Raw genomic sequence first — 27,494 nt, forward strand, 5'->3', positions numbered from 1 at the left:
TTCCCATGCATGGTGCAATTCGGTGGGACATTATCTAAGTCTCAGCTCTGCCTGGGGTACCCACGGGGTAGGTGGATGACCCGGTGTCCTCTGCGGCTCTGCCTGAGGATAAATACTGGCGCGTTAGATCAACTGCCGGGGACCCCCTCCATCTTATCTTCCTCTCCAATATGGCACACGCACCGAAACCAGGCTTAGAAGCCCTGCACGTGGAGGAGGGTTTGCATGTATCCTCCGCGTTGCCACGGAGTGTGAAGGTAGATGGCGGAATTCTACTCGACGCTGGGCTCAAGAATGAGCATCAGCTCATTTTGGCGAAAGACGGTCATGTATGAGACCTCTCCTTCTTCTTCATGCTGTTGTCGTCTTTGATGACGCTGGGCTAACTAGTGGTCCTCAGACCGTGCTGCTACCTCAGCCATCAGGAAATCCTGAAGATCCATTGCGTTGGTCGTCTCTCAAGAAGCATGCCATCCTCTTCACACTCGCCTACGGCGCCTTTGTCGCCGACGCTGTGTCTGGAAGCTGCACATCCTTGATTGTTGCCCAAGGCATCGATTGGCAAATGAATCCAAACACAGTCAATCATGCAAACACGCTTAATATCCTGCTCTTGTGAGCGACGCCCGCCCCAACATGTGCATATCAGACGGCTAATGGCATTTTAGGGGTGTCGGGGCTTTGTTCTATGTGCCTCTCTCAACTTGGTGGGGACGCGCACCAACTATCTTTTGGACGGCTTTCATTTCCGTCTTCCTCAACCTTGGTGTTGCTCTGTGCCCCGGTTGGAGCGAGTACTATCCCACTCGTGTTGTCCAGGGCCTGTTCTCCAATGCACCGCCCAGCATTGCCATCGGATTCATTCGTGATATTTTCTTCTTCCACGAGCGGGCTCGAAAGATCGGCATATGGACAGCTCTCTTTATAGCTTCACCATACTTGGGTCCTCTGTTCGGTAACTTCATGCTTGCAGGCCTTGGTGAATGGCGGCCTGTTTTGTGGCTTGGTCTCGCCATGCAGGCTGCGTTCCTCGTATGCTGCGTCTTGTTTTTGGATGAGAGTTGGTATAATCGAGAAATTGCAGATGAGCTGCAGCCACCACGTGGAGCCGGCGTCTTTGATCGTCTGTCCCGAGTTGTGGGCATATGGCAGATCCGACACCACCAGTACTTTTACACTTTGCGTCATTCCATCGTCACCTTTGCACGAACAATCTTGAAGCCCGTCTTGTTGATCATCTTCTTTAATTAGTACGTACCTGACCCTTGATATCGCAGTTTACGAATTGTTTGCTGACTGGCGAAGTTTTATCTGTTTTGGTTGGGCAATTGGCATCAACGTGAGCACTGCCATCCTCTTTGCCACGCCGATCCAGTTTGGAGGATACGGCTATGATTTCAAACAACTCGGATTTCTGTACTTCACACCCGTTGTCGGCATTCTAATCGGGGAGTTATTCGGCCACTTCGCCAACGATTCTTTGGCCAAAAGATACATCCGCCGTCACAAGGGTATTTTTGAGCCGGAAGTCCGCTTGTGGATGGCATATATTGCCGCCACCCTTATGATCGTGGGGCTGGTCCTTCTCGGTCAAGGATTGCAACACCACCTCAACGTGGGAGTACTTATCGCGAGTTGGGGGATGCACACATGTGGCCTTGTCATTCTTTCGGTAACCACATTCGCATACGCCGTGGACTCCTATCCCACAGCATCCGCCGAAATTGCTGGATGGATCTCGTTCATTCGTGTTGCTGGAGGCTTCAGCGTCGGCTATTATCAACAACCATGGGGCACCGCGATCGGATATGACAAAAGCTTCGGCATCCAGGCGGCTTTGGTTGGCGTAAGTGTACTTGCTGTTGCTGCTGTCCACAAATTCGGACATCGATTGCGGATTAAATCCGGGGACATCAGGTAAATCAGGTATGGAATAGGTCGAGGAGATTGCAGGTGCAGTCAGCGTTCCTTCCATTGGTTCAATCGCCCAGTCCAATGGCATTCGCAACGATAAGGAGATTCGGGGCACAGGAGGACCTGGACAGGAAAATTCGTACCTGATAGCTCAAAGAAAGTCTAGTAATAATATCCTTTAGCGAATGTCTCCAACCGTTGTCAATCGTGCCCCTATAGATGATCCCTGACTGAGAAGAGACTGGTGTTTCCGTTCCCAGAGCTTAGCCATCTCTTCTAGCTTGTACCTAACTCCAGCGGAGAATGATGTTGCCAAGCAATGTCGAGTCACTGTATTGATACCCAAATGCAACAGTTCCACAGGATTTTCTAGCGAAACCCGAAGTCCGTTTTCAGTTGTGAGCATGGGCGCCGCATCGCCCCGTCGAAGATATCGTTGAACCTCATCGTCTTGAAGGGTCACCTCATCAATCACAAGTTCTCTTCCGGGGTTTGGTTGGAGTCCGCTCATCTTGTGTCCGAATGCGGAATTTGCATTGAGAATGCTTATCGACCATAGTATCAGAGTAGCGCGATATATGGCTGCGGCAGTCCAGATGGGGCATATTCCCTGATCCATCTCTCTGGATAACCGAAAGATTTGACCGCAATGCACGATGGCGTGCTCGGGTGCGCGAATGCAGTTCGAAGCCAAGTCTGCGCTTGATTGAGACTCGAAGACATGATAGCCCTCCCGAGCGACACGTTCCAATTTGCTGAACGCGGTGAACAGGTTGAGGCTTATAAGATGAAAAAGTGTCAATGCGGCACTTCTCATCGCACGATATCGAGCGCCCTGTCCACTCGATCGATCCAATAAATCACGCCATGCTTGCAAGAGAAGGCGGATCTCATCGTAGCGGAGGACCGATGAACTTTGCATGGTGGGACTGGAGAACCATCGAGACTGCATGGACACTAGGCCACTGTCCAAAAGCTGGCCGAGTTCCGCCACCAGAACGTGAAGTGGATATAGCAACAGCCTCATGTGTAAGATTGTCGGCTGGAAGCCCAACTGGTCTAGCTCATTATCCATCAAAATCTGGAATAGGCTACGGAGCGAGTGATCGGGCAGTGCATCCAAACAGACTTGCCAGTCATCGAATGAGCTTTCTCTGCACAAGTTTTGACGCCATTCCTCGGGATTCGATGCGAGCCATAAGCTCTCGCTAGATGGTAGCGGGACTTCGAGTTCCGAGGTATTTAAAATCGGTCGACCATCGTAGAACAGACTAATCTCCGTTTCTAGCATAACCCAACCATATGCAAGTCTCGAAGCGCTCTCTTTCTCAAGCCAAGACTGCCAAAACTTTTGGAGGCCTTCGTTCTCAAGAACGAGTGCCTGTAATTGACGATAAGGTTTCTTGAAATGCCCGGCCGACCTCATTAGCGTCAAGTACATATGCCTATGAGCAACAGCAATATTCATGTGCGCTTTGTCACCACTGAAAGAGCTTTTGATGATGAAAATCAATGAGCAATAGAATAGAAGACCGCTTCCAGGTGCACCGGAATCCTTTTCGAGCACATCGTGGATTGAATGCCTGCATATTTCAGTCAGAGCCGTAGAAAATCGTCGCGCTTTAATAGCAGGATCCAGCATCGATCCCAAGGCGAACATAAGGAAGAGTAAGAGATTGGACCCCCGGCCATTTTGAGACCCAGCCAATTGATTGGGTTCCAGGATTCGTGCTGGAACGAGGGGATAGAACGGTTCGTAAATCGTCAACACAGTCTCGAGGTATCTATGAAGAGCTTCGGACGGTGGTAGTCGCATGAAACCTCCAAGAGCATTGAACTCATCCATCTCAGGCGGCGCTGGGGATGGAGGAGCGATGGTCAAGCCATGGACATCCATGGCAACACGCATGAAGCCTTGTGCAATCATCAAGAGCCATTCTCGAGTAGCTTCGGACAACTCTACATTCACAAACCGTTCAGCAGGTGCAAACTGCTCGCCTCTCCGGTTACCCGCAAGGCTGGTCCAAGGCCCTGGGAGTGCGAAGTTCTGCTCGAGCGTCATGATCGATGACTTCTTCCTATCCTCAGGGGCTGCTGTAGGTGGGGGAAGACATCGGCATATGGCCCAATGATCCCAATCCGGGACCAAGGCAATCTTGTCTTCTTCATAGATGCGCTCAAGATCACCCCGGCCTGGATATGCGGGGGAGATTTCGGTACGTGGAGGACCATCGCACTTCTGTCGCGATTGCTGAACAGGTCTAGATTCTGTGCCAGGCTCGGCTCCTGCAATGGGTTCCAGCAAACTGGATGACTGCCTAGGATTGGACATATTCGGGTGAGATTCTTCAAAATGAGACGCCGGAGGTTGGAGTGGGTTAACCTCGATGCCTTGACGCAGCGCACGGTGTGCAGAATCGGTTACATGATGGCTGGGTTGCTCAGGTTGCTTATCAACGGTAAATATTCTTTGGCGGCCATGGAGACCTCCCAAGGGGCTCAGGCCAGGATGGTCAGTAAATATCACGTTTACGTGCTCATTGGCGTTCAGATCCTGATGTGAGTCGCAAAAGTCCTGGTCCCTAACCAACCCGTCATCTGTGAAGTCTCCCTCGACTTGAGCCTGTTGGGCATAATCATCGACCGAGGACTGAGCGGGGTGGGAAATTTGTGCTGTGGAAATTTTCTTCCGTCGCGGCTGCCGCGTGATACAGCTCAAGTGCTTTACGCGGCATCGTCCGCAAGGATACCGTCGGTCGCACCTGGTCTTCGTGGCCGCGCAGTTGACGCAAGCAATTTCGATCTGGAAACGATTCGATAAGTCGCTCCCTTGGCGCTGATCGGCATACTGCATAGTATCTAATGCGTACTGAGGCACCATGCTCCCTCCACTTGCAAGGACGGAAACTGTGTCAACGGTCATGGACTGATCAAGCGAACAAGGCAGTAAGCGATGGCTGGATGTGAGTCGTGGCTCGTGACAAGCTATTATCGCCAAGATCCAACTAGCGCGTACTAGCTCTACTAATGCGTACTGCGCTAGCAAAGATAGATACTAGACTCTATAGCTCTGGCTAGAATACCCCCCCATCTTGAACTAGAAAAGCGCTACTATATTGGTGATGGAACTCCTAGAGATTAAATATTCATAAAGACTAGAATAGAGTCTGGAGTAGAAAAGCACAGAGATCTTAGACATTCAGAACTGATCTACTAAAGGTAGCCTAGCCTAGATATTCCATCAATATAGCACATGAATGATCTCGTTCTCCTAAGACAGTCCTATTCATAATAATGACCTCTAACTATTTCAAGATGAAGAAGAATGTTGTGGCAAGACTGAGTCGACCTCCTCTACGACGCAGACATGTATCTGATCGCGATCGAACAGATGCTCTTCCTCTGCTGCAACAAATTCTCGAAACTCATCACCCATCATCTCGCCGGAAGTCCATGCCCTATAGAGATCTGGATCATTGAGCCAGACCTCTGTCAACGAGTCAAACCCAGTGTCTTTAGTCTCGCCTGTGATTGCGTCTGGGATGGCCGTTACATAGCGACGCGCATATCGTACAATGCCGGGATTAGAGAGATACTTTACAAAGAGTTTGGCGTGGTTATTCTCGTAAAAATCTCGAAATTCTTCACGAGTCATGCCCTTCTTTCGTTTGAGGAAGGTCACCACTTTGATCAAAGGTTGTTGCTGGCCCTTGTTGAGCGGGTGGTTGGTTACGTCGAGTTTATCTGCAATCATCTGGTGTCGAGCAAAACGATCAGCGTAAACTTGACGGCGTTTCCTTTGGTCTGGCTCTCACTAACAATGTTTGAAGTTCCGCCTGGAGGAACTTTTGTTGCGACTGAGAATGTCCCAAGTCGATGTTCTGGTATGTGTTTCTTATGGGACTGTTACTGAGTGAGCTACGCTTTTCACGTTCGTCTAACACAGAAACAGGATGACTACCCTGGAGCTTTAATGGGATAATACCCCAATGTCGGATACGGGAGGAATGGGCAGGCGGTGACAAATAAGGGCCAAGTTCCATTTGGAACCAGGCGAGCCCAAGGCAGCCAGTCCAAGGTTTCCCCGGATGGGACACATGGAGTACCGAGAAGTTGGGGTTTCTTGTGGGCTCTCTCGGCTCTCCACGCGGCCCTCTCTAGCTTGCCCTGTCCAATGGCGAAGCCTATCCAACCGTCCTATTCGCACCACTTACAGGAACTCACCTTCCCATAAAGCAGCCAGGTATTACTATTGGGAGTAGTAGCAACTCCGAGTACTATCGAGAGCAGCCTTTCTCTCACAGCTTGGAATCGACTGCTTCAACTATGAGCCGAAGTTACCCTGGTGTTGCCGCTGTTACCGGCGCAGCTTCTGGAATCGGCCGTGCGACATGCCTTGCTTTTGCAAATGGAGGCTGCTCGAAACTCGCCCTCCTAGACTGCAATGTAGCAGGCCTTGAAGACACCAAAGCTCTAGTCTCGCAGATCATTTCATCCTCACAGCGAAGCCCCGATCTAATTGTCATTGAAGTTGATGTGACATCTCCTGAGGCGGTCACTCATGCCTATTCATCCATCAGAACGCATTTCAGCCGCATCGATTACAGTGTGCAATGTGCAGGTATTGGCTCACCGATCATCGAAAGCATATCCTGCTCGGTAGAGATCTTCGACCGCCAGACCGCCGTCAACTATCGCGGTCTATGGCTTTGCACTCGTGAAGTGATCAAGATCATGCAAGGCCAGACCTTGAATACAGAAGCCTACCCAGAAGCCAACATCCCAGCTACACGTGCTCAACGTGGAAGCATTGTCAACATCTCATCAACGCTGGCGCTCTATGCACAAGCTTTCTGTGCACCATACAGTGGTTCTAAGGGAGGCGTCTTGGCGGTAACTCGCGCGGATGCAATGGATTGTGTCAGTCATAAGATCAGAGTGAACGCCGTGCTGCCTGGGTTGATAGATACTCCCATGACAATGCCGAACTCAGAGGAGCGAGAATGGTTCGAGAAGAATGTGGCATCTCGGGTGCCTATGCGACGTCTGGGGCAACCCGAAGAGATCGCCGACCTCTGCGTCTTCCTCAGTGGCACTGGTGCGAGTTATGTCACTGGACAGGCCTGGGCTGCTGATGGAGGAGCATTGGGTGGTTACTACTGATAATATCAATTCAACATCAGAAAAACCACTGAGGTATACAGCTTCCAAGGAAAACAAGAGCAACATCATTGTTAATGGTTTTTCCTGCAAGAACTCAATCTGATGAGTTAAGCAGTCAAGATCACTGGCGAGTGTCACATGACATAGTGGATGGCTTCTGCATCGACAGCGACTATTACGACTATTTCTATGGCTTCATAGCACTCGACTCTCTCTTTCTCTCACAGACATGAAACAATAAATACATGAAACGTCATCCTACCGCCATTGCGGCTCGTCCATATGACAGCGAGTGCCACTCTCCACGCTGTCCAAAATCCTCCCGTCGACTGTAGTTCAACCTCGTCAACTCCGAAGACAAGGCAAGCGACAGAACGAGTGATTGACGTTCAATAATGGCTTGCTAGCTAATCGAACCATGTCAGTCGAATCCTTGCAATGCCACTTCGCTTGATCCGGTAATTCTAGACATTATTTAGACTTATCCAATGATATCAGTGTAGAATGAGCAACGACAACCTGCGAAGATTAGCTGTGGCAAACCTATCCGCAATCAGTCCCGACTCTAGACATTTGGCACACAGACACAAGATAGTATGCAAATAGTGTCTCTGACATCGCTTGTATTAGAATCCATATTGATGAGCAGGCCGCTTGCATGTTCCAGCAAGCCTCAGACTTGTGGATAAAGGCGTGTGCCATCATTTAGTTTGTCCTAACTGATCTTCAGTACTCGAGAGTGTAGAATCCATCAAACACGTTACATGCTCAAAGAGCCATACTGGAAGCTGTCTACGACAAGATCAGGTATCATCCCTCAATACCTCCTTTTTGCTGTCGTCAACTATATAACCTTATAGCGTCCTTCCCCTGGTGCTGAAAGACAATTTTGGCCAGGGCCGCCATCTTATACACTTCCTGAGCTCAGTAACCACAAACTCCCATCCCCAGTCTTAAACAGAATAACTCTCCTGCTTCTCGCAATGGACCTTCGCCGCGAGCTTCTCAACAGGAGCATCGACGTGCCAAGTCATAACCTTCTTGAGATCACCTATCCACCAGGCCAGTACCCCCCCAATAACGCAAAATGGCACCGAGATGATGTACGTATATCTAATGCTGTCAACGTTGGCCTGTTTGACAGCGTGCGTTCCTGCACTGATGATATTTTCGGTCACTCCCGGGATGTCTGGTAGCAAGGCGACTTGGCCCGTCGAAATAGCATCTACAAATTCCGAGAGTGACCCTTCTGGTAGGCCTGCAGATGTGGCTGCCCTTGCGACATATTCAGGAAGTCTGGATGAGAGTCCCGAATTAACGACGGAGGTGTAGATTGGAACGCAGGCAGTTGTCATTGCAGCCCTCACCGATAGTGCTAGTGCCGTTGCCTTTGCCAAATGCGCATGGGGTGAAACTAGCTGCACACCAGCTGTAACTTGTCCTAGAATCGCGCCCATACCAAAACCCATGACGGCAGAGAATGCGATCGCATTGGCATTTTGGTTTGGTTGAATGAAGCAAAAGCCAATGGTGCCGATGAGATGGATTACGAAGCCAGACATTAGAGCTTCACGGATTGACTTTAATTTGACCACAAGCGCCCCCCAGAATACATTGCCAACACCGATGAAAGCGTAGTAGATCACAACGCGGGCGGATGCAAGAACTAGGTCTGGCTCGAAAACGGCTTGAGTTCTGGAAACATGTCAGTCTCAGCAAATGTCAAAGACAAGGAATTTCAGTACAGGAGAGGATATTCTAGTATCATTGTATACAACATTGGTGATTCCACGAATACCAACATCAGACAGATCACAAAGGTACGAACGTTGGCTTTACTGTGGTTGAAAAGCTCATGATGGAGGATGCCGGTCTTTGTGCCCTTCCATTCATAGATGAAGAAGACAATCAGAGCCACGGATCCGATCAGGAGAGTTGATAGTGTCTCGGCCGAACGCCAAGGATGTGCAGGTCCTCCCATGCTCAACCCTGTTAGTAGAAGAACCAAGCCTGCTGCGAGGATGAATGATCCTATCAGGTCGAGCTTGAAGAGCTTTTGCCAGAATGATAAATGATCTAGGCGAGTGTGTCTCTTCGGTGGTCGATAGCCGATCAAAATGAAAAGAACAGTTGATCCCCAGAGGCCCGTTTCAATCCACTGTGCTTTGTTAGCGATGTGATTTCAACAAAATAGGGACTTTTCAAGTCTGACATAGAAGTTCCGCCAGTCCGGTACATTTCTCTTGACAAATGCGCTTATAATCACCGGTGATGCAACCATTGCGAAGGCTCCCGCACACAGGATGAGTGCTTGTGCCACTGGAGCGTGACAGTCAGAATTTAACCTCAACTGGTTCATCTGTAATACTCACTAGGCCTCCACCTTTTAGGGAGAATCTCGCTAGGGACAGTAAAGGCCAATACCTGGATAGCATTTCCAAATCCTATCAGAGTTTGTGCTGCGATGAGTCTTCCAACTGATTTGGAGCCTGGTGCTATAGCCGCGCCGATGAATGCCAGCGTCAGGCAGAAGATAAGGAGCCGTTTGCGAGCCTGAAACAAATCGGAGGCAGTGGCAAGGAGATTGACCAGCGCTGCTTGGACAAGCACCATGGCATTCGGCACCCATGCTATTTCATTAAAACCGTCTAGGTCAACAGCGATCAGACCAAGCTACGAAACAATGTTAATTTGTGGTCCTCATGCAGGACTCCAACTGGGTGACGTACAACAGTAGGAGGCCCCAAAAGGGCAAAGAGTTGAGTGAAGCTGTAGAGGCAAAAGCCAGCCAACGCGATCCAAGTTCGTGCATGAAGGTCCGGTTCGTGTTCGTCATCATCGTAGACGAGATTTTCGTCCGCCGTGTTGGTATGTTTCTGTTCTTCATGGACAGGCTCCTCCAGAATCCTGATGGTATCGGTTACATCAACGGAAGGTTGAGAAGGAGCCATCGAGCTTGAGTCGACCTGAGTCGTCGACATCTTGGAAGTGGTCATCTCCTTCGATCTCACAACGGATACAGATTGTCTAGCTGAAGGGGAGCACTTTGTAAATGTATTCGTTCATATATCGCTGGATCTTCGCCCTGTAAATTGCGATAGAATCACTGCTCCCCAAAGTTCAAACGGCTAACCCCAGTTTTGGTACCGGATTTTTAGCTTGCAAAACAGGGAATGGGTTACCGATGGTCTAAATTTCCACTTACAATGCTTCGCTGACAGTTATCGACAGTTCCACTCATGCCTTGGAAAAACCTCACGAGGTATGCAGGAACCTAGCAGCCGAAAGAAAACCAAGTACGTTCTCATGGTTAACCCTGCCTGCCAATTCGGAATGCCATAGAGATGGAGAAAAGTAGGGACGGAACGTAATGAGTGTTACAGTACCGGTAATTTTGTGGCATTGTTTTTCATCCATATTATACTTTGGTACCGTCTTGAAGAGAACAAGCCGCTGATAGTTAGAAAATCTTTCCAACTGCGATTGACCTGGTTGATGCACAATTTGTTCGGATGCTGTTGGGGTTCTTTGGAGTTCATCTGGATCTATCGCCCTCGCAGATAAAATCGAGAATTAGTATCCATACCGAATCATTGGCCGAGGCAAGAACGTGGCATCGCTTGGTCTATGCAACTCGAGTCTGTCCACAGGGCTAGACTAAAATCTACCCTAGAACCCTTCGTTGCTTGCCCGTCTAACCACTTAAGACAAATCGAAGACGAGGCCATAAGTCAAATGTGGGGATTAAATTCTTCACATCCAAGTAAGTACATTGGGCACGGAGAGACATCATCGCCTGGATGATTCACGTAACACTGAAAGCGAATACAGTTTCACTCGATCCGAGTCTCGACCAGCTGTTTAGCGTAATATGTGACAAACTCAAGAATACGTACCACTCAAGCCCTGACCGGGAAATGCTCAGCTCGTGTCTACTTTGATCGTTGAGAAGGGTGCGTCGAGCATCGATATCGAACGAGCGGATAGCATTATGTTTAAGGCTGAACTCAGTTACCCTTTTCTTGTGCAAGAGCTTTTGCACAGCACGACCTGCCGTCTACCTCGCTATGGATATTATACTGGGCAAGCCATTGAACGCTTGCTGACTACTTCGAGAAGCTGTTATCAAACTGCTTTTAGGAAGGAGGTCCGAGTATATCTTTAAGTCCAGAGTTTCGACCGTGGATAGCTTTGAAAGAAGGATCATAGACTGTTGCCACCCTCTTTGAGGCATCGCCATCGATCCAAGAAAGCGGTTCCACCAACAGTAGCTTATCCCTCGATCCCTCGACCACTTCTCCCGTTATTGCAGGGTCATTTAAATATCTCGTATACGCAGAAACAATGGTTGCTGCAGGGGTAAGGCTGAAGATGCATCAATAATAGTAGGAAGACGTTCATTGATTACTTACTAATTCTCTCCAATAAATCCTCGCATTTCCTGGGATATGTGACGTGTTGGAACTGTCCCAGGACAGACGATGTTGATGGTTATGTTCTCGTGCTATAACCAATGTCAAATCATGCAGCTGATGATATGATAGGGGACAAGGAGGGTATACCAGTTTCAGGATAGGCGCAGATGCTCGGGCAAAGGCAATCATCTGGAATCTTAGTCACTGCCTTTGAAGCACATTGTGTTCGGCGAACCTACCGCTGCTTTTGCACCAGAGTATTCTGGGAATGAAGGAAGCGTATAGAGGCCGCAGTTACTAGAAGTCCCAACGATAAAGCCTCCTGGTCTGGCATTTTGCCGCATGAAGTGTATGGAGAGTTGCGTTCCATAGAGAAGTGCCTTGAAGCATACATCGGTGCATGACGTGTCTGGCTCAGGAGGGATTCTTCATCTTGAAGTTAGATATGTTAAAACTGATAACACACTCGCCTGAGCTTACTCCGTTTTTCCACGACTTTCAAAGACATAAAGTGAACTCTTGTCCACAAGTCCAGCATTTGAACAAAAGGCGTCAATCCGTCCCCTGGACGCGAAAGTCTTCGAGAAGCATAGTGAGAGATCCGCGTAACTTGTCACATCGCAAGACATGAACTCAAAAGAGTCTTCAAATTCATCACTGAGCTTCTGGGCAAGTGGCTCCTGGGCGGGAATATCCAGGCCTACCACAACCCAGCCACTCTCTATCAGAGTTCGTGTCAATTGTGCCCCAATGCCAGACTGGATTCACATGCGATCAGTTGAAAAGCCTAAAATGGCCACGTTAGGGAAGTGGTGGATTAGATCTTACCACTCCGCCTGTGACAATGGCGACTTTGTTGTCCGAGCTTGCCATAATTTGTTATTCTAGTCTCACCAATGTGTTGACTTCCCTTCACGAACAGAAATAAGGCTAAGTCTTCAAAATCAGTCTTTCATCTAGGCAGCCTGATTTTACTGTCTTGCACTAAGCGACGGCCCCGCATGGAGAATAGTAGAGTGCGCAGGCCGGACTGCGCAAAGGCAGACAGCATAAGCCGCACTGTGCCAGAGTATGGAGGATTGCACGAGCCGGTACCCCAGGCCATTTTAGTGGGGGTTGAAATCTGTGTGATGCTTTCAGAACCGCGACCCACGGGGCATCTTCGATCATAAGATGCACAAAACATTTGAGCTACCAAGTTGGCGAAGCCACGACGGTAAAGATCGAATATACTTATATATGACGGGTAACTTTCTGTTTTGCAGTGCTAGGATAGGATCAGACGTCCCCTAGCCCTCGACGATTACCCATTGAGGAGCTGTAAATGACATGACGAGAACAAATTAACGTACAGATGTCCCAAAAGACTTACGACCACCTACCCGATTCATCACAACTACTGAACCAAATGGCACAGCTAGTTTTTCGGATGCCATTGATTCCGTTGCCCCGGTAGTCAATCGTGCGGGATCCCGCTACATTTTTCACTGATGCACACACTTTCGAATCTACCACCTGCGGTCTCTGGAGCAAGGGACATCAGTGAATATATCAATTATATCACGAATGGCCGCCGTCTGACCATCCCTGTGGGAGTCGTGGGTCATGTTGTGACTGCCCTCCTGGATTTGAATCGCCGACGCATCGCACACTGTCCATTAATCTGGGAATCGTGGTCGAGAGCGAGATCGAACTCATCCTTGACTCAGGGTGGAAGCTGCTTGCTGAAAGTTGAAAATTTGGCAGCGCAACGAACCACCGTGCATGCCTGGAGGAATGTTACACCAGACGACAAATGGGCCCGAATGCTCTTGTGTGCCCATCTCAGCAAAGACCGAGAAGACAGACGATGGCGCATCTGTGGAGGACCCTGGGAATATACCTCAGGTTTGAATGGTATACTTCGAGTGGTAGACTAGGCCCAAAACCGAGTGTCATCTAAGACATGGCGGTCTTCATCGCATCGTCAAATGCTAAAACCATGCTAGACAGCAGGCCTTGAATACGTATCTCGACGCTGCATTAGGCTGTCCAAGTGTTCAGCCATCTTACCTGCACATGGCCAAAACATCTGCTCCAATTCAACTTTGAACATAGTCAGTACCCTTAAGGAGACTATCTTTCCTTCACGTGGTAGTGTGGATTGTAGACTTTTCCAAACTACAAGTGAGGCCATGTGAGTGACTATCGGAAGCCAGATTGGACATGAATATCTGCTGTCTAAGTCCCGGGTGTCGATGTTGTCCAGAACCAGCCATGCATGTCGGGTTGCTTCGTCTGGAGGGACACCGATTTTTGACAGTTTTGCGTTGTGTATGGGTGAAAACCCAATAGTGGTGGGTGGATACCCAGAGATATGCGGAAGCGAAAGCGTTGGTGACCAAAGAGAGCATGCACTTACAAAGTGGAACAATGCTCGGATGCTTCGAGACACGGAGTCGTGAAATCTTTCACTCCATCGGTGCAAGGCCCGCCGTAATTTCGAGATGACTCTCTCGTACTCGCCCAGAGGAGAGAGCGGAAGCAGGTGGCTGGGCATACGCTGAATGGACCATTTTGAATTTCTTGCAGCTTCACCATCTTTAAGATCGAAGCTTAGATTGTTGCTTTCTTGATATGCCCGTTGTGTTGCCATTGCATCAGAACATAGAGCCAGAAGGATCAAGAGGGCATCTTCATCCGCAACTACATCCAGTGGAAGCGGTTTCTCCTCAATGACAAGTTGAATGTAGATTTCGCCAATGTTTTGCTGAGCATCGGGCATCTTGAAGAAGAGTTCATTCGTTGAAAATTCAGTACTCGTGCTCAAGTGGAGAGACCCCACTACATCTAGAAGGAGCATCCAACTCATCAATGCGCTGAATATAGTCGGTAAGTTCCCACCAAGCTCGTTGCAAGAGACAAAACTTACCTCAGATTGAGATTCTGGAAACTTGAATCGATTGCCCATTTCCTATGATGATGAAGATGTGCACCGTGGTCTGTAATGTGCATTCTTCGGACAATCTGGTGACATCAGGGTTTAGTAGGCGAACCAATCGTAGATACTGCATTCAGTGTGTAACTCCAGACTTACGACTCCAGTATAGCCGATGAAAGCAGCTGACTGTATGCAGGCTAATTCGTCCGTGCTCATGAATCCATATGTCATCATCAGGAGGCTCTTTACACAGTTGTTAGCAAGGTGGCAGGAAGCCTCTCATAGTAATGATTGTGACATGGAAGGAAACAGGAGCCTTACAGCGAGAATACAATCACTTTTTCGGGTTTCTCGGTTATCCGATTCTATGATCACGCTCAAGATGATTCTTGCAGTGTGAAACAAATCGTCGGCGGTAGTGTTCATACCGCTGGCAGATCCTTCGCTGTGTGGTGATCCTTCGGTCATACACAAACCTAAGCACGCCAAGGCTGGACCTAGGTAGGGGTTTGTCGCGACCCGAAATTCGGCAGGATCTATTATATCTCGGATGTAAATTTGTTGGTAGCATTGCGAAAGGAAGACCTCTCTGAAGCGATCTATCACTTCCGGTGACGGTGATTGCGGCAGGTCCAGCAAAAATGTCAGGGGGTAAGGGTAGTCGGATTGAGAAAGCTGTAGTGGACGTCAGATCGAGTCTTGTCAGAGATTCGTTCATGGTCGGCATTACCAAGTCGGCGTCGACATCATGCGCAAATTCTTTAAGTGGCAACAAAGTTTCGTCGAGCACGATCGAAGGACTGGATGGTTTGGCTTGTGCTATTCTGAAGGCCAGCAAGGCACGCTTGAACTCCTGTTGGACGGTTGGCTCAGCGATTTCATGCGCTCTTTCAATCTCCAGCTGAGTAGGTTGCCTTTCGCCAGGCCAGTCAACAGTATCTTCTGCCATTTTTCAGGTCGAGCAAGGTCATCGATGGACGCGATCCATTAACACCTTCTTTAAGCGCTTGGCTAGTGGTCAGACACCAGCTTGGGGCCTAACTTAGATACGGTGGATTCATTGAGTACTGGGGTCTTTCCCCGTTGTAAAATCCGTACGAGAGTATTAGAGAGCTTGCGTATGTAAAGAGATTGGTGTCGCGTAGTGGGATGGTCTTGTGTAGGAGACAAAGAGTGCAAGACTCAGCTCGCCTGTCGCTAACTAGCACCCTTGGCGCCAAGGCCCGACACTTTCCTACCGAGGATCGTTGTGCCTTTCTTTTTTCAACTACCCCGCACAGCACCTTCCCCAGAAACATGATGAACACATTGGCACAGAAGCACCACTTTCAAATGACACACTCCGATATTTATAGCCCGAGTCCACATACCGTAACCCCCCACGAATATTCTCCTCCAGTAGGCACTTGGTACGTGCTTGGTACCTCTCAGAACCAAGATACGGCAATAAATTGTCGGTACCCCAGATTTTGTCTCTGGAGCGGATTACCTCGGACAAGTCCTTGACGTTTCCAACCAATGCTGACCTTACTCGAAGCTAGCCGATCTGTGTTTCCAATCTGATTTCGCGATTGATACAGCCGACTTGCCATGGATTCCAATAAATCAAGACCGTTACACAAGGCATGTGCGTCACCTACCAAGCTGAGTTTTTCATAATGCTAATGCAGCTCAGTGTCGAGTCTGTGATCGAACTTTTGTCCGCACCGAGCACTTGGTTAGGCACGAGCGCACCCGTAGGTCCAACTGATACGTAGCCATAATTAGCATTGGCGGACTAATAATTAGCAGACAACAAGGAAAGACCATATCGATGTTTGGTATGCAGTGCTAGCTTCGCTCGAGCGGATGTCTTCCAGAATCATCTACGGCGTTTGCATCAGCAGGAACTTGTCAATGGCAAACAAGTCGACAAGGACGTCCCACAGAGTGGGCAGCGGAGACGGGTGCGTAAGGCATGTCAAGCCTGTAGACAACGCAAGTTACGTTGCTCCGGCGTCGCTCCTTGCACCTCATGTGTTGGCTCTGATCGAACATGTGCATTTTCGGGCGAGGAATCACCAAGCACTTCACATTGCGATCAGCCTGGTGCAGCAGTAGAGGCAGTAGACGCCGAATCTGTGTACAGCTCCGGCAGGGAACACGATACCGCCCCATCAGATGGCGGGCGTACTTTGCTTGTCAGCCACGATATCAACGTCACGCCCACGCAGTCATTCAGAGCACACCCAACCACGACAGCGGACACAGCTCTCGAAAGGCCGCAAACCTTCTCAACCCCGGTCGATGTGACCAGACCACTTAACCTTGCCGAAAACTCAGCACCACTCGACACATTGGTCTACGATACTGGAGCAACCAACCTGCAAACAGATGATCGCTTCTTGGTGGGGTTTGATAACCCTAACGTAGTCGGTGATGAGATTCCTCTGTTTGACAATGCCTCGACCCTGACTGGTGCGGTGGAACTTGCAGACCTCTGGATGGTGAATGACACAGTAGGTGTCTGACGTTCACAAAACGAAATTCTGTCGTGGACTAACCGTGCGGTCTGTAGAACTCCTTCCCTTGGTCTTATGGATTTAATTTTGAATCCTTCCTGAATCCCTTTCATGGCGATTCAGTCATGCTGGGTCTGGAGGATCTATCCCACTCCGTGACTACACCTCAGTGCAGCTCAGGGACAGCCACTAGAGATGCTCTCAACTCCATCAGAGGCTATTTCGAGCGGAATGGAGCTGGGACGAGACCAGTCAGAGAACAGCTCGCAATCTCGACACCACGAATGCAGATCTACGATGCTGAGCTTGTCGACCTTCTTGCCACCTTGGCAATACATCACTTGGCTCAAGCATTCCCAATTCTCTCAGTCCAACTGGGAACCGTCCGAACCACAAAGTTCTACAATCTCAACGACCTATCCATGGCTGCTGTAGGAGGCTTGTTCTGCGACCTTCCCGGTCGGTTTCGAGTTGTGAATGCTATGTATAACGATTCGCGCCGTATTCTTCTCCACAAAGCACAAAGGGGAGGGTTTCTTCCATTGGGAGATAAGCTAAATGCAATCAGGGTTTTTATAATTCTCGAGATATACGGCCTTTGCTCAGGGGATAAACGAAGCTTCGAGTTTGTGGAAGTTTTTCATTCACGAATGCTCTTTTTATTGAAAGACTTCAAAATCAACCTTGCGGAGAAATTCGCTTCCCTGCCGTCCTCTTTGGTGGAAACGTGCAGGGCCCTCAGTCTCAGTCTTCATATGATTGAATGCTACCGTGTTATCCTACTTTTACGACCTCCAGATACGTTCTTCAGATCGCTTTTTTGCTTCAGTGGAGGAGACGCAGTCCTTCAGAACGACACCGCAGACCGACTTGTGCATAGCCTTTTCACACCAGACACACCAATCAGTACGGCACATACTTACCACGACAAGGCTACAACACTTCTTATAATTGCAATCTCAGCATCACTCAGATTAACTAGTAGCGATTCATCGCCGATCGTCAGAAGTCTGTGGAGAATTGAGTATTTTGAGCTTGCCTTGAGCAGATGGCACAATGCTCAGCTCCAGCATTCTACGGACTGGTCACTGCTGGCTCTATATCATTTGATTTGTATCAATCTACACGCAAATGTCGGTTTGATTCAGCGTCTCGTCCACGCTTCAGACGGATTACGTGGTGATGGTCGTACGAATCAGCTGTGGTCTAGTCTAGATGCCTGGCGAACCAGCAGACACTATCCGGCTGCTAAATGGCACGCTCAGACAATTTTGTCACGACTGAACGAGGTACTGGCGCCCAGCGCCGCCATTCACCACTCCAGCGAGGACGACGGTCTACAGGACGGAATTCCCAATACCTTTCAGCAAGCTGTACCACCAGAATCACCCCACCTGCCATATGCAGTCTATATTGCGACCATTGTGCTTTGGTGCGGTGATCAAATGTGCACAGAATCTACGAATGGTGTCAGTACAGCATACATTGACACTTCAATATTGCTGCTCGCTAGTATGAGGGTCCGCATTGCTGCGTTGTTGCAGCGGGCTCTTAGAAAATTAAGACCTGCAATGAGCTTCAAGTGATTAGCCACTGTTGCAGCCCTTGGCGCTCACTTTCTAGCCCGTGCCCTGAACACACAACTTTCGGAGTGTTGCGGCAGTAAGACTCGTGCTCCATCACGAATGTAGGCACTGGAAAGGTCTATGTCGTACAAACAAACCAGATGGTAGTTTATCTAGGTGGTGTGGCCTTCTCACGGTCCGTCACGTGTTTCAATGACACAAGTTATGTTTGACATGCTCCAAGCACACGGAAGTAGTTGTCCAAGCTAGACCAGGTTTACAACCCTCTTCTACGAGTAAGGTCAAGTCGATTAATTACATTTACCGACATTGTCTAATCAAGTAATTATGACCGGCTTGAATACCTAAGTCAGCATCCGAATCATCGCCACCTAGGTGCTTGAGGCCCGGGCGCGGCCTACCCCAGGTGCTCGGGACCCCAGTTTTACCTTTTCTGTCGCTTCGGTTGACTTCGCTAAGAGCGAAATCTTCTTTTGATGGGCGAGTATGCAGCTCCAATCATGCCGTGTTGAATCCTTGACTCTCGATCGAAATCAGCTGCAGGGCTTTGATGAGCTCGAAAGCAGAAAGGTTTTAAGGCACCAAGGTCCCCCTGTTCTATCATCGCTAAGGTTGCTAGGTCGCTCTTTGGCATCGACCGGGTTTGCATTGTGTCGCTCATCTACAGAGGAATTTGAATCCAAGTCTACTGCGCTCGTCTGCTGTTTACGAGATCTTCGAGCAATCCGGCAGAAAGGTATATCAGGATGGCATCTGACAAAGCTCATACACCTCGCTCAATACTGGATGCCTTTTATCAAGCTGAACGCGACTACATGTCAGCAAATCCGGAGGATCGCGACTTTTCAGCCATGGCCGCACTTTTAGCACCAGATGTACGACTTCATCAGACCGCTGCACTCCCTTATGCAGGGACGTATGTAGGCATCGAAGGGTTTCAGGACGTCGCACGCCAGATGGCAGATTATCTCAACGAGGTAGACGTGCGCAACGCTGAGATCTTCGAGAGTGAATACAAGGGTTCGAACCGAATCATGTCTCTTTCGATGGTACATCTAAAAATCCGAAAGACTGGTGAGGAATTAGACTTCCCAACCACACAAGCCATCACAGTGGACCTTGAGAAGGGACTGATCATGGAGATCCGCCCTTTTTATTGGGATGTTAAGACTTTCAACGAGGCTATTGGGTACCAGCCATAGCCTATTATTCTGCCCACTCCTTACTGAAGAACAATGTTTCATAGGAAATCATGCTTGAATGATAATGATGCCCATGGCGCAGGTGATATGCAGGATAATTACAAAGCCGGTCAATTTGTGAAGTAGCAAGGCTTCGAGAGCCGACAGTCACCGTGACGAGTGCCACCCTGTTTCTTTCGGCTCCCAGTCGGGTCTACAAATTCACTATCTGGTTTGTCGCTTTAGACCCATCTTTCAGCCCCCTACGTGAGATTTGAACTTAAAAGCCGGAAAACCTCGTGCGTTGGGAGGCTATGGTGGTGGGCATGTGGGTAGGACAGCTTCAGTAATTCATCTGCCATAGTCTTAAGATAGACGAACGCCGCGACATGGACCCGTGTCCGAGTAAACAGCTCAACAGAGTAGCTTAGCAATCAGGTAGTTGATCAATTTATAATTTCATCCGGTACAGGATATCAACTAATCGGACCGAGGCGGCAGTTACTTACCACCACGGACCATGCAGACTATTACTTAGCTGAACAACTATATTATTGCCATCTCTTTCCCAATAGTTGCTGATTCTAACCAAGAAAAACCTGGGAGTCAGCTCTACCACATCATGGCTGCAAACAAAGACTTCGCATTGCCCCAAGGTTCGACTGTTCTGGTTACTGGATCCAATGGCTTTCTGGGGGCTCATATCGTGGACCAATTCTTGAAAATAGGATACAAGGTCCGAGCTACAGTGCGGGATGCCAACAAAGACTCCTGGATGTCCGATCATTTCGACAACTTGTATGGAAAGGGAAAATTCAAGCTCGTTGCGGTACCTCAAATGGAGGTAGATGGAGCATTCGACGAAGCCATTAAAGGTAAAGTCCCACGAGCAGAGGCCAAGGGCCATTTCTAGTACGACCAGAGGCTAATGGTGACTATTTCGCCATTATAGGGGTCGACGTGTTCATGCACTCTGCTGCCACGATGTTGTTTGACAACGAAGCAAGCCTGATCATTCCTGTCACAATTGCTGGAGCACTCAACGCCATAAAGGCGGCGTATAAAGAGCCTAGCGTCAATAGATTTGTCCTCACGTCTTCTTCCGCTGCTGCCGTCGGCATACTGTACAACGATATCACAGTGGTCGAAGATTCTTGGAATGAGCGGGCTGTTCAGCGGGCATGGGCCGATCCACCCTATGAAGAAGCTCGACCTTTACTAGTATACGAAGCCAGTAAAACACAGGCTGAGCAAGCGGTATGGGAATTCCATAAGGAGAATCACCGCAACCGACCCGACTTAGTTGTGAACACAGGTGAGTCATGTTACTACGTAGGTCAATCTTCTTGCAAGTACTAATTACCTTCAGTTTTGCCCAACCTCATCTTTGGACGACCAGTGAGCCCTAGGAATCAGGGCTATCGTACAAGCAGTGGAATGATAGCTGATTTATGGAAAGGAGAATTAACACCATCCCATTACGCGATCACAAGACGTAAGTCATCTAGACCTAACCCTATGTAGAGATCGCTAAATATAGAGATAGAATACTTTGTCGATGTCGAAGACGCTGCTGCTCTGCACGTAGCCGCGGGCTTGCTGCGACACATCCAGAGCCAGCGCATCTTCGCCTACGGAGGTCGCTTCAGCTGGGACTCAGTGCTGGAGATAATGCGAAAATTGGATCGTAACTTGAAGAATCCTCTCCCCGAAAATTTCTCTGGTGGATCAGACCCCAACGAGATCGAACCTCGTCCAAAGGCTGAGAAGTTATTAAGGGACTTAGGACGTCCCGGATGGACGTCTTTGGCGGCCTCGATTGCCGCAAATGTTGAAGCAATCACTGACACGTGAACAACGGCCTAATAGACGCTTAACCGGATATTTATCAAGTCCAAGGATAGATATTTCACCCTATGTATAGGTAATCTTCCAATGCCTGTTTAGGGAACTATTTATATAACGTTCAACTCGAGAAAAATACATACTCAGATAACCGCGGATGCTGGACGGAGGGAAAGCAGTATTACATATATCTGGCATAGTGGATTGTCTGTGAACTCGATCGTGGTAGTGTTGACGCTGGGAATTTTCGGAGCCTTACGTGTAATCCACTAACATTTTGAGTTACATCTTCAAGATTAGCAGCGGGACAAGATCGACCGTATGACAGAATTCAACTTTTCCGCACTGTCTTGCTCCCACTGCTGGCTCCTCCATGCCACAAAGAAATCGGGCCTTACGAGGACACAGCCAGATTCACCAACCCCTCTGATCTTGGCCCAGTCCATATATCGATCTTCATATTCTTGTCTGAATCCAATACTGTAGGTGGTGATCGGTATACCCAGATCCGAAGATAGCTTTTCTGTTGCACTTCTCCAAGCAGAACCCCCGATACCTGTGAATAGAGCAAATCGTCCTTTTCCAGCGAGATCAATCGTCGAGATTGGCTTGGATGGGACGGTGCGACTCAACCAGACATGCGGTAGTCTTGCACCAGGGTACGTTGTGGGGTGGTAATGCTCTAATGGATCGGTTATAAATGAAGGAGGATTTTCTTTTTGGTCCGACTTGTACACAGCAGTCGAGTCGTACCGTTGGTTCATTTCAATGCCGAGTCCATGCTCTTCTCTGTCGAGAAGTTGTAAGGCGTCCTGTAGCGCCTGTCGGCGTTCCCTTCCTCTGTCAGAATCCTCCTTCAAAACGTTAAAGGCTTCCGTTCGTGCAGCGACAGTTGGCTCTAGATTCCCGAGAATGCCCCATATCTTGCCGTGATTACGAAGAGATGCATTTGCTCTAAATAGTGTTAACACGAGATACCCAGTCGAGGGTTTCGTTATTGGGTTTCCATGACTTACTGTGTAACCACATCTAGACCCACGGGTTGCCGTTCGATACTATAGCTATTCAGTAGGTCCTTTCCGGCGATACCTAAAGGATATATTAGCAGCTATTCGCCCTAGGATTAGTCAACCCTCTATAGCTTACCTTTCTCAGTATAGGCAATTTTCCATGCCAAGTTATGAGCGTCTTGAATACAGGTATTCGAACCCAAACCGTGGTTCGGAGGATGACGGTGCACAGCGTCACCGAGGCAGTAAACATCTCCTTTAGAATACACTTCTGCCACAGTCTCATTGATTACCCAAGTCGAGACACCTTTAATTTCAATTTCAACAGAGTCGTCTCCTATAAATTCTCGAATGCGGCTTATATACTCGTCGTTCGATCGTACCTTCCTCTCTGCCGTTGGTGCGGGTATAATGATGCACAACCATTCGTGCCAGGGTTTTACCATACGCATACAAGCGATCCAGGCATAGTCAGTATGCTCTTTATCAGGAGTAAGGATCCAGTGAAGATTACCCATTCGGTTTTCCATTAGATGTGACAAGTCGGCTTCCATTAGAATATTGACTGCGAATCCTTGAGCGGGTCGCTTAATCAGGGGAAGTCCTAATTGCTCAACAATAGGACTTCGTGCACCATCTGCACCAAATAGATACTTAGCCCGAACGTGGTAGTCTTGGCCGGTAGTTTTGTCATTCAGTGTGGCTTTGACGCCTCCTTGTGGTTCTTGTATAAATCGAACAAGTCGTGTATCCCACTTAACCTTGAAGCCGTTGAGTGTCGAATACCTCACCAGCAAGGGTTCCATTAATGTTTGAGGAAGATCCAAAGGCTCAGATGGACTCGCCAGCGTGTAATCACCCTGGACACCGCGCTTAGAAACGTAGGTTCACAGCAACTTAGAGATGTTGATATGAAGAAACTTTACCTTTCGTCTCGGATCATTGCCCCAAGAATAAATGCGAGCATACTCTTCTCCTGCCATGCTATTGCACCAGCGTGTATGAACCATGCAATCTCCCTGTGTGCCAACTTTGTAGCACTCTTTATCTATGCCGATGTCTCGCAGACAGTCTGCCCTGGTGTTAGTTAAAATCCCCAATGCCTGCTCGCCTGATCTCACCAAGCGCTGCCATGTTGGTAATGTGCGCCCTGGGTGTATCTGCATTAGTAGAATCCTGGCTCACAAGCAAACCCGTCAAACCTGATTCCTGGATTAGCTGCGTGTTCTCCACAATACATTTAGGGGTTGTGAAGTCTGACCATGTTGCGCCAGAAAACATGCCAGGGAGCTGCCTGCTGGGCCAGTTCCGACTATCAGGCAGTCCACGACGATATCAGCGGCAAGGTTGGTATGATTTGGTCCGTTGCCGTTGAGCCGACCGTTTATGACGCCGTTGATCTGCGACATGTTGAACCGGTTCTGGTGAATTGCGTGAATGAGGCCGATTCCGCGGTATAGCTAATAATAAGTAGTAGCTTGGTGTTGAGCTTTCTGTCACTCGACAATGCTCAATCTGGGTTAGTGGACCATTCGAGGAACTAGACGGGTGACTTCCATGTGTTCCTGGCGGCAAGTAATTGCCGAATCTTGGTCTCTAGAAGTCACTGGGAATCCGTCGGTTTCCAGCTTTTGCATGAAACACGAGATGAGTGAATCTTGTTCTTAGCTTGACGATACTGGTCTGGGCTCTGAAAAAGCCAAGGAACCGGATCGCAGATGATCTCGGGTTCGAGCAAGAAGAATTGGTCAAAGAGTCGCTGATCAAGAAGGGCCAAGAAGGCTCGGGACCCCGTTCTCGGGACCCCGTTCAAGCCGTCAAGGCTTTCGCATGAAGTGAGTATTCGCCAGGACGACGGTGATATCATTACTGTGGCCACCTTATGGTGCATGTTTGAAGTATTTGACTTGAGCCAAGTGTTGTCACGAACTCCGGATCAATGTAACATGACAGAAAAGCGAAAGTGGTGGAGTACATTATTGCGCTGTTGTTCGAGCCACTGAGAAGATTTGAGGTATGTGCAAACATGTAACCCTTCTCCAAACACTGAAAGACCTCGTTGCCCACGCGGGAGCGCGAGTAACTCACTCGTCTGATGGTGATGAGCCGCCTGAGACAAAGCGCCTATTATTACATCTAGGAACAGCACAAGCGGAGAACAACTGGGCAAGCCAATCTAAATTCGTTGCATGATTACTTACTCAGCGAGCCGGGTTGGACATTCCTGGTACTGAAAACCGTGTCAATGAGACGGCATCAAATAAAGAGGGGGCCTCCATTACAAAATCAACCATGTAGCTGATCACAGCAAGATTTGTGAGTACTAGTATTGTTGAAAACGGTCAGTCTTCAGTCGCATGAAGCATGTGTTGGTGTCCAAAAACACTTCTCAGATCATCAATAAACAGCTACGTGAACTGTGCTATTTGCTTTCGAAACATCCTCGATGAGACAATCTGGCTGTTTGTTGTACAGCTTTGATTTCCGAGTTCGTAACGTCGTAATATCGTAGACGTTTTTCTTTGTCACCATTATTCCCCAACTTCGTATCTAAGGACTCGACCATTCGACTTTCCTACCGTGTTTCGCTAAACCCAATTAAGGGCCTACATAGTTCGGGTTTATCAGTAACAATAATAGCTAAGACTATGCTTCACTGTAGGGACGCCCTGCGCACCAGTCAAGAAGACGTTGAAAGTCTATAAATATATATTGATAGTCTAATTACTAACGAGATTCTTTTTGCAAAAGATGCTAAACTAGCCTCCAAAAAGCATCGGAAGTCATGAATAGTTATCTACAGTAGGCTCTACGATTTTTCTTTATATCTATTATGATCCAAGCTGCAAGCAGTTCTAACCAAGGTAGGGTTCCTTAATAGAATAGGTACTAGAGTGTTGACTAGGATAATAAAGGGAATACTTATTCGTCGGACTATATCCTAAAATGTAGGTATAGGATTACTAACGAAGTTAACTACGAACTATTCTATCTAGGTGAAGGAGTATATATATATAATGCTTAAAGTACTACTTTAGTGTATTAGTATATTATTCTAATGCGGTAATGCATTAATGTACCCCCTAGTCACGTAATGCAGCCTCGTTCTCTATCGGCTGACCTTCCTTAAACTATCCCTTAGAACGTAGGGCGCCTATCCTAGCGACCTTATCTATAACCTAGTTCGTAACACTATCTCCTCCTTCTATCTACGTTGTCCTCAACGTACTTAAGGTAGTCCTTTCCCGTCCGTTACGGTTCCGTTCCCTCTTCCTTATAGCTAACTATATTGCCCTTAGGTATTAAGAAGAACCGTCGATCTTCTAAGTCTATCCGTAACTAGAACGTACGCCGCCTTAAAATTACGAACGCTATATCTTCTAATCCTAAAAACGCCGCTATAGTCGCCTATACCGAATACGTTAACTATAACGTTATCTATTTTTATAATCGAGAGTAGTCGATAAAATGCTCTAAATATCTCCGGTACTAAAGAAATTATAATGGTACCTTTTCCGTAGAAGAGTTCCGAAAAGTTAGGGAATAAAAGAAATAGCTAGTCTCGAAGTTCCGCGCTAAACGACGCGAGATCGCTCGGCTCCGTAAGGTCCTAGCGGAGTTAGAAGAGCGCGACGCCGATATCTAGGACTTTCTAGCTAAGCTAGAAGACTAGTCTAATTATATACTCCGTCGAGAAATAGAAGTATTAGGTATTTTCGAGTCTATAGAGGCGTCCGCTAGTATTAACTACGAGCTAGTCCTTACCGAGCCCGAGTTTATTTTTAATAGTTAGTTCGTAACCGACTCGGTGGATTAGGAATAGGTCCTAGGTTTCCCTAATAATACCGGGTAACTAGTTTCGGGTTAAGGTTTATCTCTAGTTCCTAAGTGTTTTCCTCTTCTAGGTATCCTAACTATTTAATTAGGTATTCTATTTAGTTATCTCCTTATCTATACTAGAGTATAGTTTCTATATCGTAATAGGGTTCTTAAGTTTCCTTATTAATATATACTAGTCCTAGTCTAGCTCTATCTAGTACTTTCTCTAGTAGTAATTTATAGAATACTAGGTATATATTTAGTCCTCCTAGTAATTATAGCTTATAAGAAATAGATTCTAGTATTTTCTTAATTCGGTATAGGCTAATTTTCGTATAATCTAGTTTTTTACTTAGTCTTTATATTTTTATATTTTTTATATTAACGTAAACTATCTCCCCCTCCCAGAAGTCTAGTTCCTTAGATCTTTTCTTATTTACTATTTTTATAGTTATTTTTAATATTCTATCTAGCCTTATTTTTAGTAGAAAGTATAACTTATATAAGTCTTCGACTTTTATCCTTACCCTTTCCGCTATAGGTCTATCGTCTAACGGTTCCTTCTTAAAGTTTAGGTATCTCCCGTAGTTCGTAAAGAACGGCGATATTCCGGTTACCGATGTATTATTATTAAAAGCGAACTAAGCTATTAGTAATAGCTCGACCTAGTTCTTTTATTAGTAGTCTATATAGTATCGTAGATACTATTCTATCGTCTAATTCGTTCTTTCCGTTTATTCGTCCGTTTATAGGTAGTATAATGTAGATATCTTATGTTTTATTCCTAGTAGGTCGGTTAACGATTACTAAAACTATAAATTAAATAGTTTATCTCTATCTATAATAATAACTTCTAGTGTTCTATATTATGCGAATACTATTCTCGTAACTACGTATACTAGTTCCTCTACTATCGATGCTTCTTTATATAGTAGTAGGTAAATATACTTTATTAGTATATCGTTTATTATAAGTATACTATTATATATCGTGTCCGTTATAGGTTCCTTTAATAGTAGTAGCTTAACTATAAAGTCCATTACTATTCTTAACTATACTTTATCTATATTTTCCGCTAATTATAATAAGCTATATAGTTTATATCTTAAGTATTTAGCTTTATAGTATATATCGTAATTT

At 47.5% G+C, this 27,494-nt stretch overlaps 10 protein-coding genes across 10 annotated transcripts; 5 read left to right on the top strand and 5 right to left on the bottom strand.

Moving 5' to 3' along the window:
- Window positions 1–170: 170 nt before the first annotated feature.
- A1O9_09167 (uncharacterized protein) lies at window positions 171–1,921 on the top strand (the record flags this gene model as incomplete). The annotated part of the gene is made up of 4 exons (XM_013401861.1): window positions 171–329; window positions 401–615; window positions 669–1,250; window positions 1,306–1,921. 4 exons carry the CDS (start codon window positions 171–173, stop codon window positions 1,919–1,921), a joined length of 1,572 nt encoding a protein of 523 aa, XP_013257315.1.
- A 171-nt stretch (window positions 1,922–2,092) lies between these two features.
- On the bottom strand, window positions 2,093–4,768 carry A1O9_09168 (uncharacterized protein; the record flags this gene model as incomplete). Its single annotated transcript, XM_013401862.1, has 1 exon — window positions 2,093–4,768. The coding sequence occupies one exon, from the start codon at window positions 4,766–4,768 to the stop codon at window positions 2,093–2,095; it is 2,676 nt and encodes an 891-aa protein (XP_013257316.1).
- A 456-nt stretch (window positions 4,769–5,224) lies between these two features.
- Window positions 5,225–5,957, bottom strand: A1O9_09169 (uncharacterized protein; the record flags this gene model as incomplete). Its single annotated transcript, XM_013401863.1, has 2 exons — window positions 5,225–5,668; window positions 5,730–5,957. 2 exons carry the CDS (start codon window positions 5,955–5,957, stop codon window positions 5,225–5,227), a joined length of 672 nt encoding a protein of 223 aa, XP_013257317.1.
- A 283-nt stretch (window positions 5,958–6,240) lies between these two features.
- Window positions 6,241–7,077, top strand: A1O9_09170 (uncharacterized protein; the record flags this gene model as incomplete). Its single annotated transcript, XM_013401864.1, has 1 exon — window positions 6,241–7,077. The coding sequence occupies one exon, from the start codon at window positions 6,241–6,243 to the stop codon at window positions 7,075–7,077; it is 837 nt and encodes a 278-aa protein (XP_013257318.1).
- Window positions 7,078–8,030: 953 nt separating this feature from the next.
- On the bottom strand, window positions 8,031–10,058 carry A1O9_09171 (uncharacterized protein; the record flags this gene model as incomplete). Its single annotated transcript, XM_013401865.1, has 5 exons — window positions 8,031–8,772; window positions 8,823–9,235; window positions 9,290–9,396; window positions 9,450–9,750; window positions 9,807–10,058. The coding sequence occupies 5 exons, from the start codon at window positions 10,056–10,058 to the stop codon at window positions 8,031–8,033; spliced, it is 1,815 nt and encodes a 604-aa protein (XP_013257319.1).
- Window positions 10,059–11,968: 1,910 nt separating this feature from the next.
- Window positions 11,969–12,365, bottom strand: A1O9_09172 (uncharacterized protein; the record flags this gene model as incomplete). Its single annotated transcript, XM_013401866.1, has 2 exons — window positions 11,969–12,250; window positions 12,321–12,365. 2 exons carry the CDS (start codon window positions 12,363–12,365, stop codon window positions 11,969–11,971), a joined length of 327 nt encoding a protein of 108 aa, XP_013257320.1.
- A 3,705-nt stretch (window positions 12,366–16,070) lies between these two features.
- On the top strand, window positions 16,071–18,499 carry A1O9_09173 (uncharacterized protein; the record flags this gene model as incomplete). Its single annotated transcript, XM_013401867.1, has 4 exons — window positions 16,071–16,148; window positions 16,204–16,449; window positions 16,497–16,910; window positions 16,970–18,499. 4 exons carry the CDS (start codon window positions 16,071–16,073, stop codon window positions 18,497–18,499), a joined length of 2,268 nt encoding a protein of 755 aa, XP_013257321.1.
- A 746-nt stretch (window positions 18,500–19,245) lies between these two features.
- Window positions 19,246–19,701, top strand: A1O9_09174 (uncharacterized protein; the record flags this gene model as incomplete). Its single annotated transcript, XM_013401868.1, has 1 exon — window positions 19,246–19,701. One exon carries the CDS (start codon window positions 19,246–19,248, stop codon window positions 19,699–19,701), a length of 456 nt encoding a protein of 151 aa, XP_013257322.1.
- A 601-nt stretch (window positions 19,702–20,302) lies between these two features.
- On the top strand, window positions 20,303–21,534 carry A1O9_09175 (uncharacterized protein; the record flags this gene model as incomplete). The annotated part of the gene is made up of 4 exons (XM_013401869.1): window positions 20,303–20,555; window positions 20,633–20,995; window positions 21,050–21,175; window positions 21,227–21,534. 4 exons carry the CDS (start codon window positions 20,303–20,305, stop codon window positions 21,532–21,534), a joined length of 1,050 nt encoding a protein of 349 aa, XP_013257323.1.
- A 287-nt stretch (window positions 21,535–21,821) lies between these two features.
- A1O9_09176 (uncharacterized protein) lies at window positions 21,822–23,944 on the bottom strand (the record flags this gene model as incomplete). The annotated part of the gene is made up of 6 exons (XM_013401870.1): window positions 21,822–22,479; window positions 22,542–22,614; window positions 22,672–23,395; window positions 23,462–23,607; window positions 23,657–23,737; window positions 23,797–23,944. 6 exons carry the CDS (start codon window positions 23,942–23,944, stop codon window positions 21,822–21,824), a joined length of 1,830 nt encoding a protein of 609 aa, XP_013257324.1.
- Between the last annotated feature and the right edge of the window lie 3,550 nt (window positions 23,945–27,494).

The sequence above is a fragment of the Exophiala aquamarina genome (genome assembly GCF_000709125.1).
Source record: "Exophiala aquamarina CBS 119918 chromosome Unknown aczIA-supercont1.9, whole genome shotgun sequence".
Lineage (NCBI taxonomy): Eukaryota > Fungi > Ascomycota > Eurotiomycetes > Chaetothyriales > Herpotrichiellaceae > Exophiala > Exophiala aquamarina.